At 47.4% G+C, this 15744-nt stretch overlaps 1 protein-coding gene across 1 annotated transcript in view; it reads left to right on the plus strand.

The window, feature by feature from the left end:
* Nucleotides 1–1849: 1849 nt before the first annotated feature.
* Nucleotides 1850–15744, plus strand: part of MIPEP (mitochondrial intermediate peptidase) — a 144126-nt gene continuing 130231 nt past the window's right edge. Inside the window, exons 1-2 of the mRNA XM_065420314.1 lie at nt 1850–2011; nt 10690–10863. Of these exons, the coding sequence (XP_065276386.1) occupies nt 1850–2011; nt 10690–10863 (336 nt within the window). The remainder of the gene's footprint in view (nt 2012–10689; nt 10864–15744) is intronic.

The raw sequence follows: 15744 nt of genomic DNA on the forward strand, positions 1-15744 counted from the left end.
ATGAAAAACAATAAGGTCCAATTTTTAGCCAACATCTAATATTGCTACAGAATCAAGGAAATAAAAATATGATGAGAGAGCAGCTCTCTTAAATTGTTAAGGCCCAAATGTGGAACATACATCTAAAATAATAGAGGTGAAAAATAGCACCAGAAACTAGATAAAGTGAAATTCTTTCCTTTAGGAAAAATGTCTATAAACGCAGTTTCCTGCATCTACATTTCTGATATCAATATTGTACTGTAATGAAAAAGATACCATAAAATGGATGTGGAGCAAAGACTGATTTGGATTTAAAGTAAAGGGTAACTGAGCGGTATCTGAGTTTGGTTGGAAGCCAAGTCTATGCCACAGAAAAGAGCCCGCTAGGAAATGCTTCTTAAAAATAGATTTAAATGACCATTCTAGCCAGTGTCTCTTGGTTGCTGCCAGCATGGGCTGAATGATGCTAGTCTGAAACCGTTCTTCGAAATCTGCTCTCAAGACTGGAAAGTGGCAGCCGGCCAAGGACAGTTTGCAAAGCACATTTTAACCCAACTGTTCCCTGTGTGGCTCAGCTAAGCGGCCTGAGGAAGAAACACGCTCAGCCAGATTAAACCCCATGTAACTCGGGGTATGTCTACACTACAGCCACTACAGGAGTGCACCTATGGCCCTTCAGCTATGCCACTGTAGCGCTGTGGTGTAGATGCTTCCTACATCAACGCAAGGGGGCTTTCTGTTGCTGCATTTCGCTTCTCTGAGAGGCAGTAGCTAGGTTGACAGAAATAACAGGAGTACTTGTGGCACCTTAGAGACTAACAAATTTATTAGAGCAAGAATCCTTCCGCATCTACACTGGGGTCGACCTGACTATAATACCAAGAGCTTGTCTACACTACCCACCACAGAGCCGTAACAAGGAATTTTTGCGCCCGAGGCAAGAGCCGGCTCCAGGCTCTTTGGCGTCAATTCTGCGGCGGGTCCCGCAGTCCCTCTCGGAGGGAAGGACCTGCCACCGAATTGCCACCGCCACTTCATTCATTCTTCTGCGTTAATTTGGCCGCGGGTCCCTCAGTCGAAGAAAGAATGAAGCGGCGGCGGTAGAGCTGCCGCCGAACACAGCTCTCCCCCCCCCGGCTTGGGCGGTAGAGCTATGCCCCTCCGCTTTGCGCGCCTGAGGCAAGTGCCTCACTTGCATCGCCCTTGTTACACACCGACCCACCAGATCGGCAGGAGGCGATCAATCCGGTGGGGGTCAATTAGATGTGATAAATCAACCACTGAATGCTCTCCCATCAACTCCCGTACTCCACCATAACGAGAAGTGCAAGCGGAGTCGACGGGAGAGCGTCGGCTGTCGACTTACCGCAGTAAGTAGATCTAAGTACATCGACTTCAGCTACGCTATTCACGTAGCTGAAGTTGCGTATCTTAGATTGACCCCACATGGTAGGGTAGACAAGCCCCAAGGGGTAACATTTTTCAACCCCCTGAGCAAGGTCGATCTAAGTTTCAGGTGTAGACCAGGGATCAGCTGGGCAGTCAGAGCCTTAGGCAAAGGCTGCCAGGGAATTCGTGTGTCAGCCCCAGGGCAGAGGCTGGCTTATTTTTCATAGAGGCGGTGAGCAGGGGAGGCCAAAGGAATCACTAAAACACACAGCGACATGCTGTTCCCAGGAGCGGGACCCGCCAAGGCCCCGGCCATACCTCCGAGCCCTCACTGCGCCGGCTCACGCCCCGCCCCGCCGGCTCCTCCTCGCGCAGGGAGGGACGTGCCGGGGTCGCGGCCCTCAGCAGTAGCCGGAACTGGGAGGCGACTCCCGGCGCTGACGGCGCGAGCCCGGCCCGGGCTCCTGCTCCTCCCGCCATGCTGTCCGGGTGCAGGCGGGCGCTGCCGGCAGCCCTGCGCCTCGCGGTGCGGGGCTGGGCAGGGGGCGGCGGCAGGAGGCGGGTCAGCACCAGCTGGTCCCCGGTGGGAGCCGCCTTCGATGCCAAGCAGCAGCGCAGCCGGCTGACGGGCCAGAGCACGGTGAGCGGGCGGGGCCCGGGCTTGGCGGGGCGGGTTGAGGCCCGCCCCCTCTCGGAGGTGGCCGGGGGCCCGCGTCCTGCCCCCATCCTGAGCCCGGCGGAGGCTGTGAGGCGCGCTGCGATCGGTCGCCTCTTGGGTGCGCAGCTGCGCGCACAGCGGCCCCCGGCTCCCTGGGATGGCGCCTCTCCCCAAGCCCCTGCTGGGACCTGGGGGCGCCCCGCATGCCCAGATCTGCGTCCGTGGCATATTGGCGCCAGGATCCGGATCTGTTTCGCTTGGGGGAGGCTCCCTGCAGCGCAGCGGGAGCGGGGCCTCCCGTGGACCCCACATCTCAGCTCAGGCAGGGCGCTGCAACTCTTGGGGTCACACATTGTTATTCCAGATGAGGGTGTCCGTGGGGTGCGCTCAGTCCCTCGTGCAGGAGCCTAGGGGAGGGCTTTTTGATTAATAGATTTTTAAGGCCAGAAGGGACCATTATGATAATCAAATCTGACTTTCTGCAGTAAGTAGGGCCCACAGAATCTCGCCCAGCAAGGGTCCAGGATTGCTCCTGTGATCTTCCCCAGACAAGGAGCAGGCAGTACAGCCTGCACCCTGGGAAGCTTGAAGGGTGATCGTGCCATTAAAGTACTACACCTTTGTCCTGGACTGTATTTTAAAGGTATCATGTAGTCCTAAATTTACCAATTACTTACCACTTCACACTCACTCTCTTTTAATGGCAAGTCTGCACTTAAAATGTTGTACTGATGCAGCTGCACCACTGTAGCACTTTAATGAAGACAGCCTATGACAACCACAAGAGAGAGCTCTGCTGTCCCTTAGGGCTAGTCTACACTATTGTGCTAGTACATCAGTGCAGCTGTACCGCGTCTGGTGAAGACAAGCTATGCTGATGGGAGAGCACTCTCCCATAGGCATATTACTCCATCTCAACAAGAGGTGGAAGCTATGTCGACGGGAAAGCATCCCCCACCGAGATAGCGCCAGTGTGGACAGCGCTTAGGTTGATGTAACAAGCGTTGCTCAGGGGTGGCTTTTTCACACCCCTGAGCAATGTAAATTACATCGATTTAAGTGGTAGTGTAGACAACCCTTAGTTAATCCGCCTCCCCGAGAGGCGGTAGCTATGTCTGTGGGAGAAGCCTCCTATCAACATAGCACTGTCTATAGCCGGGGTTAGGTTGGTATAACTGTGTTGCTCGGGGTGTGGATTTTTCACACTGCTGAACAATGTAGTTATACCAATATAGGTCTGTAGTGTAGACCAGAACTAAGATAGCTGCTTGCTTTGAGGAAATATCCCTGTGTAGTGACACGTAATCTCTATTTTGAGGATTTAGGTGGTGGGGAGTGAGTGGTGTGTAGATTTTGATCTGATGTTCTGCAGGGGAGTGAGTTTCACCAATAAATTAATAAAAAAAAATTTCATTGGAAATCACTAAAACAATTTATGATCCAGCTGGCAAAATTATTGAGATGATTCTGTGCCTTGTCACCAATAATTTCTGTATTGAAGCAAGGCAAGAAATATTCTCCTGTTGTATTCTCAGGTAAACCTTTTGTTCCAGGGCTCTTCCTGTTCAATTACTTTCCACCCTGTTCAGTTGCTTCCTACACAGAGAATTTGTGCCTAACTGAAGTGCAAAAGCTCTGATTACACATACAGTTTAGTCAGCCAGTTTTAAAATTTGTCCCTGAGTGTCATTTAATTTCTTTTTAAGCTGTGTGTCTGAAACATCCTCTCCTCCAAAGAGAGGAAGAAATGGTGGTAGGAGGGGATCCACTCTGGCCAAAATGTTCATACCTGAATGTCTAAAGCAGAGGTGGGCAAACTACGGCCTGCGGGACCCTCCTGCCCGGCTCTTGAGCTCCTTCCCCAGGAGGCTAGCCCCCGGCCCTTCCCCTGCTGTTCCCCCTCCCCTGCAGCCTCAGCTTGCCCCGGCGTAATGCTCTGGGCGGCGGGACTGCGAGCTCCTGGGGCAGTGCGGTAAGGGGGCAGGGAGCAGGTGGGGTTGGATAGAGGGCAGGGGAGTTCGGGGTGGTGGTCAGGAGGTGGGGGTGTGGATGGGGTCGGGGAGGTCAGAGAGTGGGGAACAGGAGTGTTGAATGGGGGCAGCGGTGGGGGGGGCAGCGAAGAAGGGGGGGGTTGGATGGGGCGGCGGGAGGTCCGGGGGCTGTCAGGGGACAGGGAACAGGGGGGGGTTGGTGGGGCAGGAGTCCCGGGGGGGCTGTCAGGGGGCGAGAAGCAGGAGGGGTCAGATGGGGGCGGGCCTGGGCCACGCCTGGCTGTTTGGGGAGGCCAAACCGGATGCGGCCCTAAGGCCAAAAAGTTTGCCTGCCCCTGGTCTAAAGTGAGGGTCCTAAATCCATATTAGGTGCTCAACCCTTTGAAAATCAGGCTGCTTCTACTTACATGCTTAAATATGGATTCAGGAACATAACTTTTATGAACCCAGTTATGAAAATTTTGGTCTTGTGTACTGGAACAGTCTTTAGGATCTACACCAGTGGTGGACAACCTGCGGCCCGCAGGCCATGTGCAGCCCATCACAGTAATCTGCTGGCGGGTCGCCAGACAGTTTGTTTACATTTGCACGGCCACCTGCAGCTCCTAGTGGCCGCAATTCACTATTTCCCGCCAATGGGAGCTGTGGGAAGCGGTGTGGCCGCAGGTTGCCCACCACTGATCTTACACAGTAAGAATTATTTTTCCTAATTTATATTGCAGTTCAATGCAAGAAAAAGCAATCAGTTTTTCTGAATTAAAACTGTTCTGTGATCATATCATAATTCAGATAGGAACATTTCAAACTGAAGGTTTGTGAAGATTATTCTGAAATGACTGTGATATTGTGGAGTTGAAACAACTTAGTTTTGTCTGCTGTCTTACCCTTTTGTGTCCAAGGTTTTTTTTTTTTTAAACTGATATATTGACTACCACAAGCAAATGCTTATCTGTGGAGTGTTGCCACCAGGGCTGTTGATTTTCTTCTTTTTGATGAGTCATTCATTATTATTATTTTTTTTTAGTGAAAGTCCTGTGGTAGATTTCCAGGAATGAGATATAATGCAGAACTACCTGGAATTAAGAAACTGGCAGACCAGATACTAGTAACATTGTTTTTCATTATTTTGTATTATTTACTTGTTTCCAGTAGTGCCCACAATGTGCTACCCACTGTACCAATGCTGAAGGGTTCCTGCCCTGAAGTTCCAAGTCAGGCAGTTGAAGCTGCTGAGATCAGACGTAAAATTTTCAAAAATGCCTAAGGGTATGTCTACATTACGAGAGTAGTTCGATTTTACTTAAATCGAATACGTGGAATCGATATTGCAAAGTCGAACGTGTGTGTCCACACTAAGGACAGTAATTCGACTTTGTGAGTCCACACTAACGGGGCAAGCGTCGACATTGGAAGCGGTGCACTGTGGGCAGCTATCCCACAGTTCCCGCAGTCCCATTGGAATTCTGGGTCGAGCCTCCAATGCCTTCTGGGGAAAAAAATGTGTCGAGGGTGGTTTTGGGTAACTGTCGTCATCCAACCGTCACTCCCGCCCTCCCTCCCTGAAAGCGCCGGCGGGAAATCAGTTCGCGCACTTTTCTGGTCAGTGACAGCGCGGACGCCACAGCACTGCGAGCATGGAGCCCGCTGCGACCATTGCTGCAGTTGTGGCCGTTGTCAACACCTCGCAGCTTATCATCCACCTTTCCCAGAGGCAGATGCAGATAAATCAGGCGAGGAGGCTACGGCACTGCGGTGAGGGCCTGAAGTCTGAGAGTAGCACAGACCTGTCAGAAAGCACGGGACCCAGCGCCGAGGACATCACGGTGGCAATGGGTCATGTGGATGTTGTGGAACGGCGATTCTGGGCCCGGGAAACAAGCACGGACTGGTGGGACCGCATAGTGCTGCAGGTCTGGGATGAATCCCAGTGGCTGCGAAACTTTCGCATGCGGAAGGGGACTTTCCTGGAACTTTGTGAGTTGCTGTCCCCTGCCCTGAAGCACAATGACACCCGGATGCGAGCAGCCCTGACTGTCCAGAAGCGAGTGGCCATAGCCATCTGGAAGCTTGCAACGCCAGACAGCTACCGGTCAGTCGCGAACCACTTTGGCGTGGGCAAATCTACCGTGGGGGTTGTTGTGATGCAAGTAGCCAACGCAATCGTTGAGGTACTGCTCTCAAAGGTAGTGACCCTGGGAAACGCGCAGGCCATCATAGATGGCTTCGCCGCGATGGGATTCCCAAACTGCGGTGGGGCTATAGATGGAACTCACATCCCTATCCTGGGACCGGACCAGCAGGCCAGCCAGTACATCAACCGAAAGGGCTACTTTTCAATGGTGCTGCAAGCACTGGTGGACCATAGGGGACGTTTTACAAACATCAACGTCGGATGGCCGGGCAAGGTTCATGACGCTCGTGTTTTCAGGAACTCTGGTCTGTTTAGACGGCTGCAGGAAGGTATTTACTTCCCGGACCACAAAATAACTCTTGGGGATGTGGAGATGCCTATAGTCATCCTCGGGGACCTAGCCTACCCGCTAATGCCCTGGCTCATGAAGCCCTATACTGGCGCCCTGGACACTGAAAAAGAACTCTTCAACTACCGGCTGAGCAAGTGCAGAATGGTGGTGGAGTGTGCTTTTGAACGTCTCAAGGGGAGATGGAGAAGCTTACTGACTCGCTGTGATCTCAGCGAAACCAATATCCCCATTGTTATTGCAGCTTGCTGTGTGCTCCACAATCTCTGTGAGAGCAAGGGGGAGACCTTTATGGCGGGGTGGGAGGTTGAGGCAAGTAGCCTGGCTTCTGATTACGCCCAGCCAGACAGCCGGGCGATTAGAAGAGCCCAGCGGGACGCGCTGTGCATCCGGGAGGCTTTGAAAGCTAGGTTCCTGAGTGAGCAGGGTAACCAGTGACTTTTCAGTTTGTGTACAGAGAAGCTGAACCTGCCCCCGTTTCTTTACCCACTAAATGTTCAGTATCCTCTCCAGTTACATACCCCGTTCCCCCCCTTCCAACACACGTTTAAAAATAAAATCACTTGAATTTTGTTAATGAACACCGTTTTCTTTATTACTGTTTTCGTGGGAAAGTGTTGAACCTGGGACGCAGACTGTGGTGGGGAGTGGGTGTAGTGTAGTGATGCAAATGACGCTTCCAAACTCCAGGAATGACAGGCTCCGCAGTGGTGGACTGGTGGTTTCAACGGACCCTGCCACCCCTCCTGTTCAGGACTCTGTGTGTGGGGGGGCTATGTGACTTTGTGGCAGGGGGAGGACGGTTACAGATCCCCTGCTGCGTGGCTCTGTGATCCAGGATAAGGACCGCTGCATAAGATCTGTAACTGCCCTCCCCCGCCACAAAGTCACAGAGCACCCCCCACAGAACACTAAAACCACCTCCCAGACTGACCAGGGTAACTAGTGACTGCAATGTGTGTGTGCCCTGCTGCTGAACCTGCCCCCGCCTCTGTACCCTGGTAAAGGTGACTGTTCTGTCCAATTACCAACCCCCTTCCCCCCCTTCAGACAGACTCTCCTCTAAAGAACATGATGGAAACAGTAATTAACAGAAACGTATTTTTTATTAGCAACTACACATGAAACTGGGGGGTGAAACTTGGACGGGGGCTTGGGTGAGGCGGGAAGGAAAGGACTTGTCAAATTTTGGGGAATGAGAGCCTTCTAGTAGCAGAGCAGTCTGCAGGGGTGGAGTGAGAGTTTTCACGGACTCTGCCGCCCCTCCTTCTTTGGACTTTGGGTGAGGGGGGTATGGGACTTGGTGGCGGGGAAGGGCGGTTACAGATAGACTGCAGCGGGGCTCTGTCCTCCTACCTCCGGTCCTGCAGAACATCCACAAGGCGCCGGAGCGTGTCCGTTTGCTCCCTCATTAGTCCAAGCAGCGTTTGAGTCGCCTGCTGGTCTTCCTGCCGCCACCTCTCCTCCTGTTCCATGTGTGAACGGTGCATTTGTGACAAGTTCTCCCTCCAGTGGGTCTGCTGTGCTGCCTGGGCTCGGGAGCAGCCCATAAGTTCCGAGAACATGTCCTCCCGTGTCCTCTTCTTCCTACGCCTAATCTGCGCTAGCCTCTGGGAGTGTGATGCCAGGCTGGGTTGGGAGACAGTCGCAGCTGTGGGAATGGGAAAAAGGGAGTGAATTCCTCAGAAAGATAAATTTAGTTGTGAACAAAGAACATAGTCTTTCTCTGTAAAGAAGACCATGCACAGCACCTATCACATGCGCACTCAGGACAAGGTTGAATTTTCGGCCTTCGCATTCAGTGCCTGGGGTCTTGCAGTGCAGATCAGAGAAGCGGGGCAGGACACCGGAATTTGTGTAGCAGGCCGACATGGTAAGCCGTAGACTTGTGGCTGCTTAAAACTTTAATAGTTGCACTGGCCTCCTTTCACATTGAAAGCAATGCCAGTCCCTGCTGCCAGCAATCCGGCAAGCATGAGCTCTGCCCCTGTCCCACCCACTCGCGGCTGTCCCAGGGAAAGATCCCTGTATGCTGCCCCTCTCCCGCCTCCACCGCGTGGCTGTAAACCGCCGGTTACAGTTCTGTAAAGGAACGGGCAAGCAGTCCCAATACTAACATTCCCCTACCTAATTCAAAGCAGGTCACCATGAGCGACATCACCCTGATGAGGATCTCAGACACGGAAAAACAAAGAATGCTTCGGGAAAGCCTGCAAAGACCAGGGCCGTATGCCGCCATGCTCTGCAGGGCAATGATCCCGGAGTACTTGCTTGTCTCCTGGCGCGGAAATGTCTGCTATTACGGAGGACCCAATAAGGCCGCTCTCCCCAGGAACCTGATGCAAAGGCTTTCCAATTACCTCCAGGAGAGCTTCGTGGAGATGTCCATTGAGGATTTCAGCTCTATCCCCGGACATATAGACTGCATTTTACTGTAGCTGCACTGGCAGGGACTAAACAGTAGAGCGGCTTGGGCAGAACAATCATGCAAAACCGGACATTGTTAGATTTTTTTTCAATAGTTGCACTGCCCAGGACTGAAACGTTAAGCGCCTAGGGCACACTAATCATGAGAAACCCATTGTTGTTATTGTTAATATTCCTGTTCTGTTAAAAATAAATGTTTAGATGTTTAAAACACTTACTGGATGATCCTTCCCCTGATTCTGTGTCCGGGTTAACGGCTGGGGACGGTTGGTAGGGGATCTCTGTAAGGGTGATGAAGAGATCCTGGCTGTCGGGGAAATCAGCGTTGTAAGCGCTGTCGACTGCCTCGTCCTCCTCATCTCCTTCCTCATCTTCCCCGTCCGCTAACATGTCCGAGGAACCGGCCGTTGACAATATCCCATCCTCAGAGTCCACGGTCAGTGGTGGGGTAGTGGTGGCGGCCGCACCTAGGATGGAATGCAGTGCCTTGTAGAAACGGGATGTCTGTGGCTGGGATCCGGAGCGTCCGTTTGCCATTTTGGTCTTCTGGTAGCCTTGTCTCAGCTCCTTGATTTTCACGCGGCACTGCGTTGCATCCCGGCTGTATCCTCTCTCTGCCATGGCTTTAGAGATCTTCTCGTAGATCTTTGCATTCCGTCTTTTGGAGCGCAGCTCGGAAAGCACGGACTCATCGCCCCACACAGCGATCAGATCCAAGACTTCCCGATCAGTCCATGCTGGGGCCCTCTTTCTATTCTGAGATTGCACGGCCATCTCTGCTGGAGAGCTCTGCATCGTTGCCAGTGCTGCTGAGCTCGCCACGATGTCCAAACAGGAAATGAGATTCAAACTGCCCAGACAGGAAAAGGAATTCAAATTTTCCCGGGGCTTTTCCTGTGTGGCTGGTCAGAGCATCCGAGCTCGGACTGCTGTCCAGAGCGTCAACAGAGTGGTGCACTGTGGGATAGCTCCCGGAGCTATTAGCGTCGATTTCCATCCACACCTAGCCTAATTCGACATGGCCATGTCGAATTTAGCGCTACTCCCCTCGTTGGGGAGGAGTACAGAAGTCGAATTTAAGAGACCTCTATGTCGAACTAAATAGCTTCGTGGTGTGGACGGGTGCAGGGTTAATTCGATGTAACGGTGCTAAATTAGACATAAACGCCTAGTGTAGACCAGGCCTAAGTAACTTAAGAGCCTAAATCCCATTTTCAGAATGATTAGGTGCTTTCAAGGAAGCTTAGGCTCCTGAGGCCCAGAACCGCAAGGGTTTTTAGTATCTAGGAGGATTTGGGCCTAAATGCCTAAAATAGGACTCTTTAGTCACTTAGTTCTGAAAATTTTATCTCAGGTCTGTAACATAAACCTCATGATACGAGTGCTATATTTCCAGGCCACTAACAGTTTGCTTTAAAGCATAAAAGTAGCTCTTCCAAAATCTGTGGCACCCAAATCCCTAAAAAACAAAAGTAATTTGAAATTCTTTTATATCAAACACCCATTTCTGAACATTACAGAACAAAGTAACTTTCTTGACAGTTATCGCAAAAATAATTTGTTTGCTGATTAATGGAAATGTCCAAGTTTTAGCAAGGTTTTCTATAGTAGACAGAATTATATTGTAAATAAAAGAAATGTTTTATTCTGATTTTTGTCAGTTTGGTGTATATCTGAAACTGAGAGATTAAAAATGAGATACTCTAGTTTATTTATTCTAGCGTATTTGCACTGTATGTTGAATCTGTACTTGGTATTTTAGGGTCTATTTGGTGTTCCAGAATTGAGTTCTCCAGAAGGATTTCAAGAAGCACAAGAAAAAGCATTACAAGAAACAGAACAGCTAGTCCAGAAAGCATGTACTACACCTCCTGGGCCACAGATAGTAATGATCTTTGATCAGCTTTCAGATGCATTGTGCAGAGTAGCAGACTTGGTAAGATTTATTGTTAAGTTTGATATTCTCTTGTAAATTTACTTTTTATTTGGATCTTTCTAGCTTAGCTTAGACTTTTGTTTTGTAAACTCTTCTGCAATAAAAGATACTGTATCAACATTGCGACTTCCTATATCAGGATAGAAAATTAAAAAGACCCTCCTTAGTGGGAAATCGTAATCAGTTACAAAGTCTTTCATTAAATTATAGGTAGTTTCAGAAGTTATATCTGATGTGATTTGTAACTGTACAGTGAACTTTAAGTGAGATTTAAAAATAATATATCAATGACAAGAAAAATAACAGTAAAATCAGATCAGTATTTTATTAACATTCTTGTCTTTTGCAAGACTTACAGTTACGAAGTGTGTACATCTGGGAATCAGACCACTCTGAAATATAAAGACAACTCTAGGCTATAGCATAGATGGCCTTTTCATTGTGTCAACAACACTCAGTTTATAGCCAGGAAATGATGAATCTCTTAGGGTATGCCTACACAAGAAACGCTAAAGCTGTGCCACTGTAGCGTAAATACCATTAGAGCGATGGAAGAATCCCTTCCATCACTCTAGTAGTATTTATGCTACAGTGGCACAATAAATAAGTAATAAATCCACCTCTCCAAGAGGAGGTAGCTAGGTCAACGGACATATTCTTCTGTCAGCCTAATGGTGTCTACATCAGAGCTTAGGTCAGCTTAACTACATTGCACAGGGGGTGAAATTTTTCACAGCCTTGAGCAGCGTAGTTAAGCTGACCTAACTCTGTAGTGTAGACCTAACTTTATCCAACTAAATCAATTTAGATAGTGTCATCCCCTTAACAAAATAATGTAATCACATTTATTATGTGTAGATAGCTGTCACTCTTGTGAAAAGATTCATGGGATCTTTAATTCCGGAAACAGTCGGGATCTCTGTTTTATATTTCATACAAAGAACAGCACCTGCAGTAAGAACATAAGAACAGCCATACTGGGTCAGACCAAAGGTCCATCTAGCCCAGTATCCTGTCTTCCGACAGTGGCCAATGCCAGGTGCCCCAGAGGCAATGAATGGAACAGATAATCATCAGGTGATCCATCCCCTGTCACTCATTCCCAGCTTCTGGCAAACAGAGGCTAGGGACACCATCCCTGCCCATCTTGACTAATAGCCATTGATGGGCCTATCTTCCATGAACTTATCTAGTAACATGATGCTGGAAAGGTTCAGTTCTGGCTTAGAGGGAAGATTGCTAGATATTGTAACATTAACACCGCTTCCTGTAGATGCCTGGGTTTTTGTTAGAGGTCTGCCATCCTATTACTTATTAAGCCTGACACTGCTTATGTCATGAGATCTTATAAGATTGCATCCTCACTTGTTATGGCTACAAGCAATATATTGTTTAACACAAAATCCAAGTTCAAATAATATTAATGATCTGTTTTAAACCCAATAAAACATGGAGAGTTGAGGATCTGAAGCTCTTTTTAATTCACCATGTTGTGCTTCAATACGTAAACTTACTGATGTGTAAAAATCACCATACTTTCAAAGTGGGTTGTTCATGATGAAGTTATGATCATGACAATTCCCTGTAATTGAAGCATATATTGGTTTTATGAGGTTTAATTTTACTTTTCTTATGGTAGTAATTTTTTTTAATAAGTGGTCTTATGAGTTGAATTTACTGACTGTAAAGTCTCCTGCAAAGAAACTTTGTGGAAGGTTATTAATACATATAATAAATGTTTACTTCATTAGTATTTGAGCCTTTTATGGTAGCACATGTTTTATTGCTGCATTAGTGGTATTTTTTCAGGTTATACTGTATGATCTTAGGGGCATAAACAATCTAAAAATATATATTGTATCCCAGTGATTATGTTAATTTTGATTTATATCAACCATACCAATAAGAGACTCCTTCAATCCCTCCTGAGGTCCTACAGAATCTAGGGACTGATGTTTTCTCACACTAAAACCAAGAAGTGTTTTAACAATGACATCCATGGAAGCAGAATCTGTCTCTAAGGCCCTCTCCAGTCCACCCACCCCATTAGGAAATGCCTGCTTAAACACACAAACAACCCTTAAGGTCAACAAATTTATCAGGTGAAAGGGGGAAGATTATTGTAGAGTTGAGAGCCCTCAACAAGAGAATACATTGTCCTATCCCAGATGTTAACAAGTAGAAAGGTGGTGTCTCAGATAAATGGCATACAAGCCATAAAGGGCTTGATATAGCAAAACCAGTAGTTTGAATTACACCTCGAAGTAAACTGGAACTCAGTGCAGTCTATGTGCACAGGTGTAATACATTGTATGTGGGATATACAACTTACCAAGTAGATAGCTATATTCTGCACTTCATGAAATTTCCAAGTGGGCGTGAAATATTGCTCCAAGCAGAGCGCAATGTAGTGACCCAATCTGGAGGTGAAAAAGGCATGGATAATTATGGTGAGGTCTGAGTTTGAGAGGAAACTTCTTGTCAAGTATAGATGGGGAGAAAAATGCACCTGGCCTTTGCTGCTATTTGTACATCCAGACTCAGTTTGGGGGAGGGATAGCTCAGTGGTTTGAGCATTGGCCTGCTTAAACCCAGTGTTGTGAGTTCAGTCCTTGAGGAGGCCACTTAGGGATCTGGGGCAAAATCAGTACTTGGTCCTGCTAGTGAAGGCAGGGGGCTGGACTCGATGACCTTTCAGGGTCCCTTCCAGTTCTATGAGATAGGTATATCTCCATATATATACACCTCTACCCCGATATAACGCTGTCCTCGGGAGCCAAAAAATCTTACTGCGTTATAGGCGAAACCGTGTTATATCGAACTTGCTTTGATCCACTGGAGTGCGCAGCCTCGCCCCCCTCGGAGCACTGCTTTACCGCGTTATATCCGAATTCATGTTATATCGGGGTAGAGGTGTGTGTGTGTGTGTGTGTGTGTGTGTATATATATATATATATATATATTAGTTGAAGCCTCAGTAATTAGTAACAAGAGGTAGTTATACTGAATAAAAAGAGCATGTATTAAATTACCTGTATTTTGATACTTTCCCGAGCCATCCTGGAAGTAGATCCACATGTTCAGAAGATGCCTCCAATGGAAGTTGAATAGTTAGTTGCTTAGCTGCTTGACTGGTGCACACAATACTGTTATCACCAAAATGGGGGAAATTGTACATAGGTAAAAAAGTAGGGCTGTCAATTAATCACAGTAGGGCTGTCAATTAATCACAGTTAACTCATGCGAGTAACTCAAAAAAATTAATCGCGATTAATCACAGTTTAAATTGCAGTGTTAAACAATAGAATACCAATTGAAATTTATTAAATATTTTGGATGTCTTTCTAAATTTTCAAATATATGGATTTCAATTTCAACACAGAATACAAAGTGTACAGTGCTCGCTTTATATTATTTTTATTACAAATATTTGCACTGTAAAAATGATAAAAGAAATAATATTTTTCAGTTCACCTCATACAAGTACTGGAGGGCAATCTCTATCATGAAAGTGTAACTTACAAATGTAGATTTTTTTTTTTTTTTTTTTGGTTACATAACGGCACTTAAAAACAAAACTGTAAGACTTTAGAGCCTACAAGTCCACTCAGTCCTACTTGTTCAGCCAATTGCTCAGACAAACAAGTTTGTTTACGGTTACGGGAGATAATGCTGCTCGCTTCTTATTTACAGTGTCACCTGACAGTGAGAACAGATGTTCACATGGCACTTTTGTAGCTGGCATTGAAAGGTATTTACGTGCCAGATATGCTAAACATTTGTATGCCCCTTCATGCTTTGGCCACCATTCCAGAGGACATCCTTCCGTGCTGATGAGGCTCGTTAAAAAAATAATGTGTTAATTAAATTTGTGACTGTATACCTTGGGGGAGAATTGTATGTCTCCTGCTCTGTGTTTTACCGACATTCTGCCATATATTTCATGTTATAGCAGTCTTGGATGATGAACCAGCACATGTTCATTTTAAGAACATTTTTACTGCCGATTTGACAAAACGCAAAGAAGCTACCAATATGAGATTTCTAAAGATAGCTACAGCACTTGGCCCAAGATTTAAGAATCTGAAGTGCCTTCCAAAATCTGAGAGGGATGGGGTGTGGAGCATGCTTTCAGAAGTCTTAAAAGAGCAACACTCTGCTATGGAAACTACAGAACCCAAACCACCAAAAAAGAAAATCAACCTTCTGCTGGTGGCATCTGACTCAGATGGTGAAAATGAACATGCATTGGTCTACACTGCGTTGGATCATAATCGAGCAGAACTCATCATCAGCATGGACGCATGTCCTCTGGAATGGTGGTTGAAGCATGAAGGGACATATGACTCTTTAACATAAGAATGTCCATACTGAGTCAGACCAAAGGTCCATCTAGCCCGGTATCCTGTCTTTCGACAGTGGCCAATCCCAGGTGCCCCATAGGGAATGAACAGGACAGGTAATCATCAAATGATCCATCCCCTGTCGCCCATTCCCAGCTTCTGGCAAACAGAGGCTACGGACACCATCCCTGCCCAACCTGGCTAATAGCCATTGGTGGACCTATCCTCCATGAATTTATCTAGTTCTTTTTTGAACGCATCTGGCACGTAAATACCTTGCAACACTGGCTGCTAGAGTGGCATGTAAATGCCTGTTCTCAGTTTCAGGTGACACTGTAATCAAGAAGCAGGCAGCATTTTCTCCTGCAACTGTAAGCAAACTTGTTTGTCTGAGCGGTTGGCTGAACAAGAAGTAGGACTGAATGGACTTGCAGTCTCTAAAGTTTTACATTGTTTTATTTTTGAATGCAGTTATTTTTGTACGTAATTCTACATTTGTAAGTTCAACTTTCATGATAAAGAGATTGCCCTATAGTAT

This window comes from Emys orbicularis, chromosome 1, assembly GCF_028017835.1.
Source record: "Emys orbicularis isolate rEmyOrb1 chromosome 1, rEmyOrb1.hap1, whole genome shotgun sequence".
NCBI lineage: Eukaryota > Metazoa > Chordata > Testudines > Emydidae > Emys > Emys orbicularis.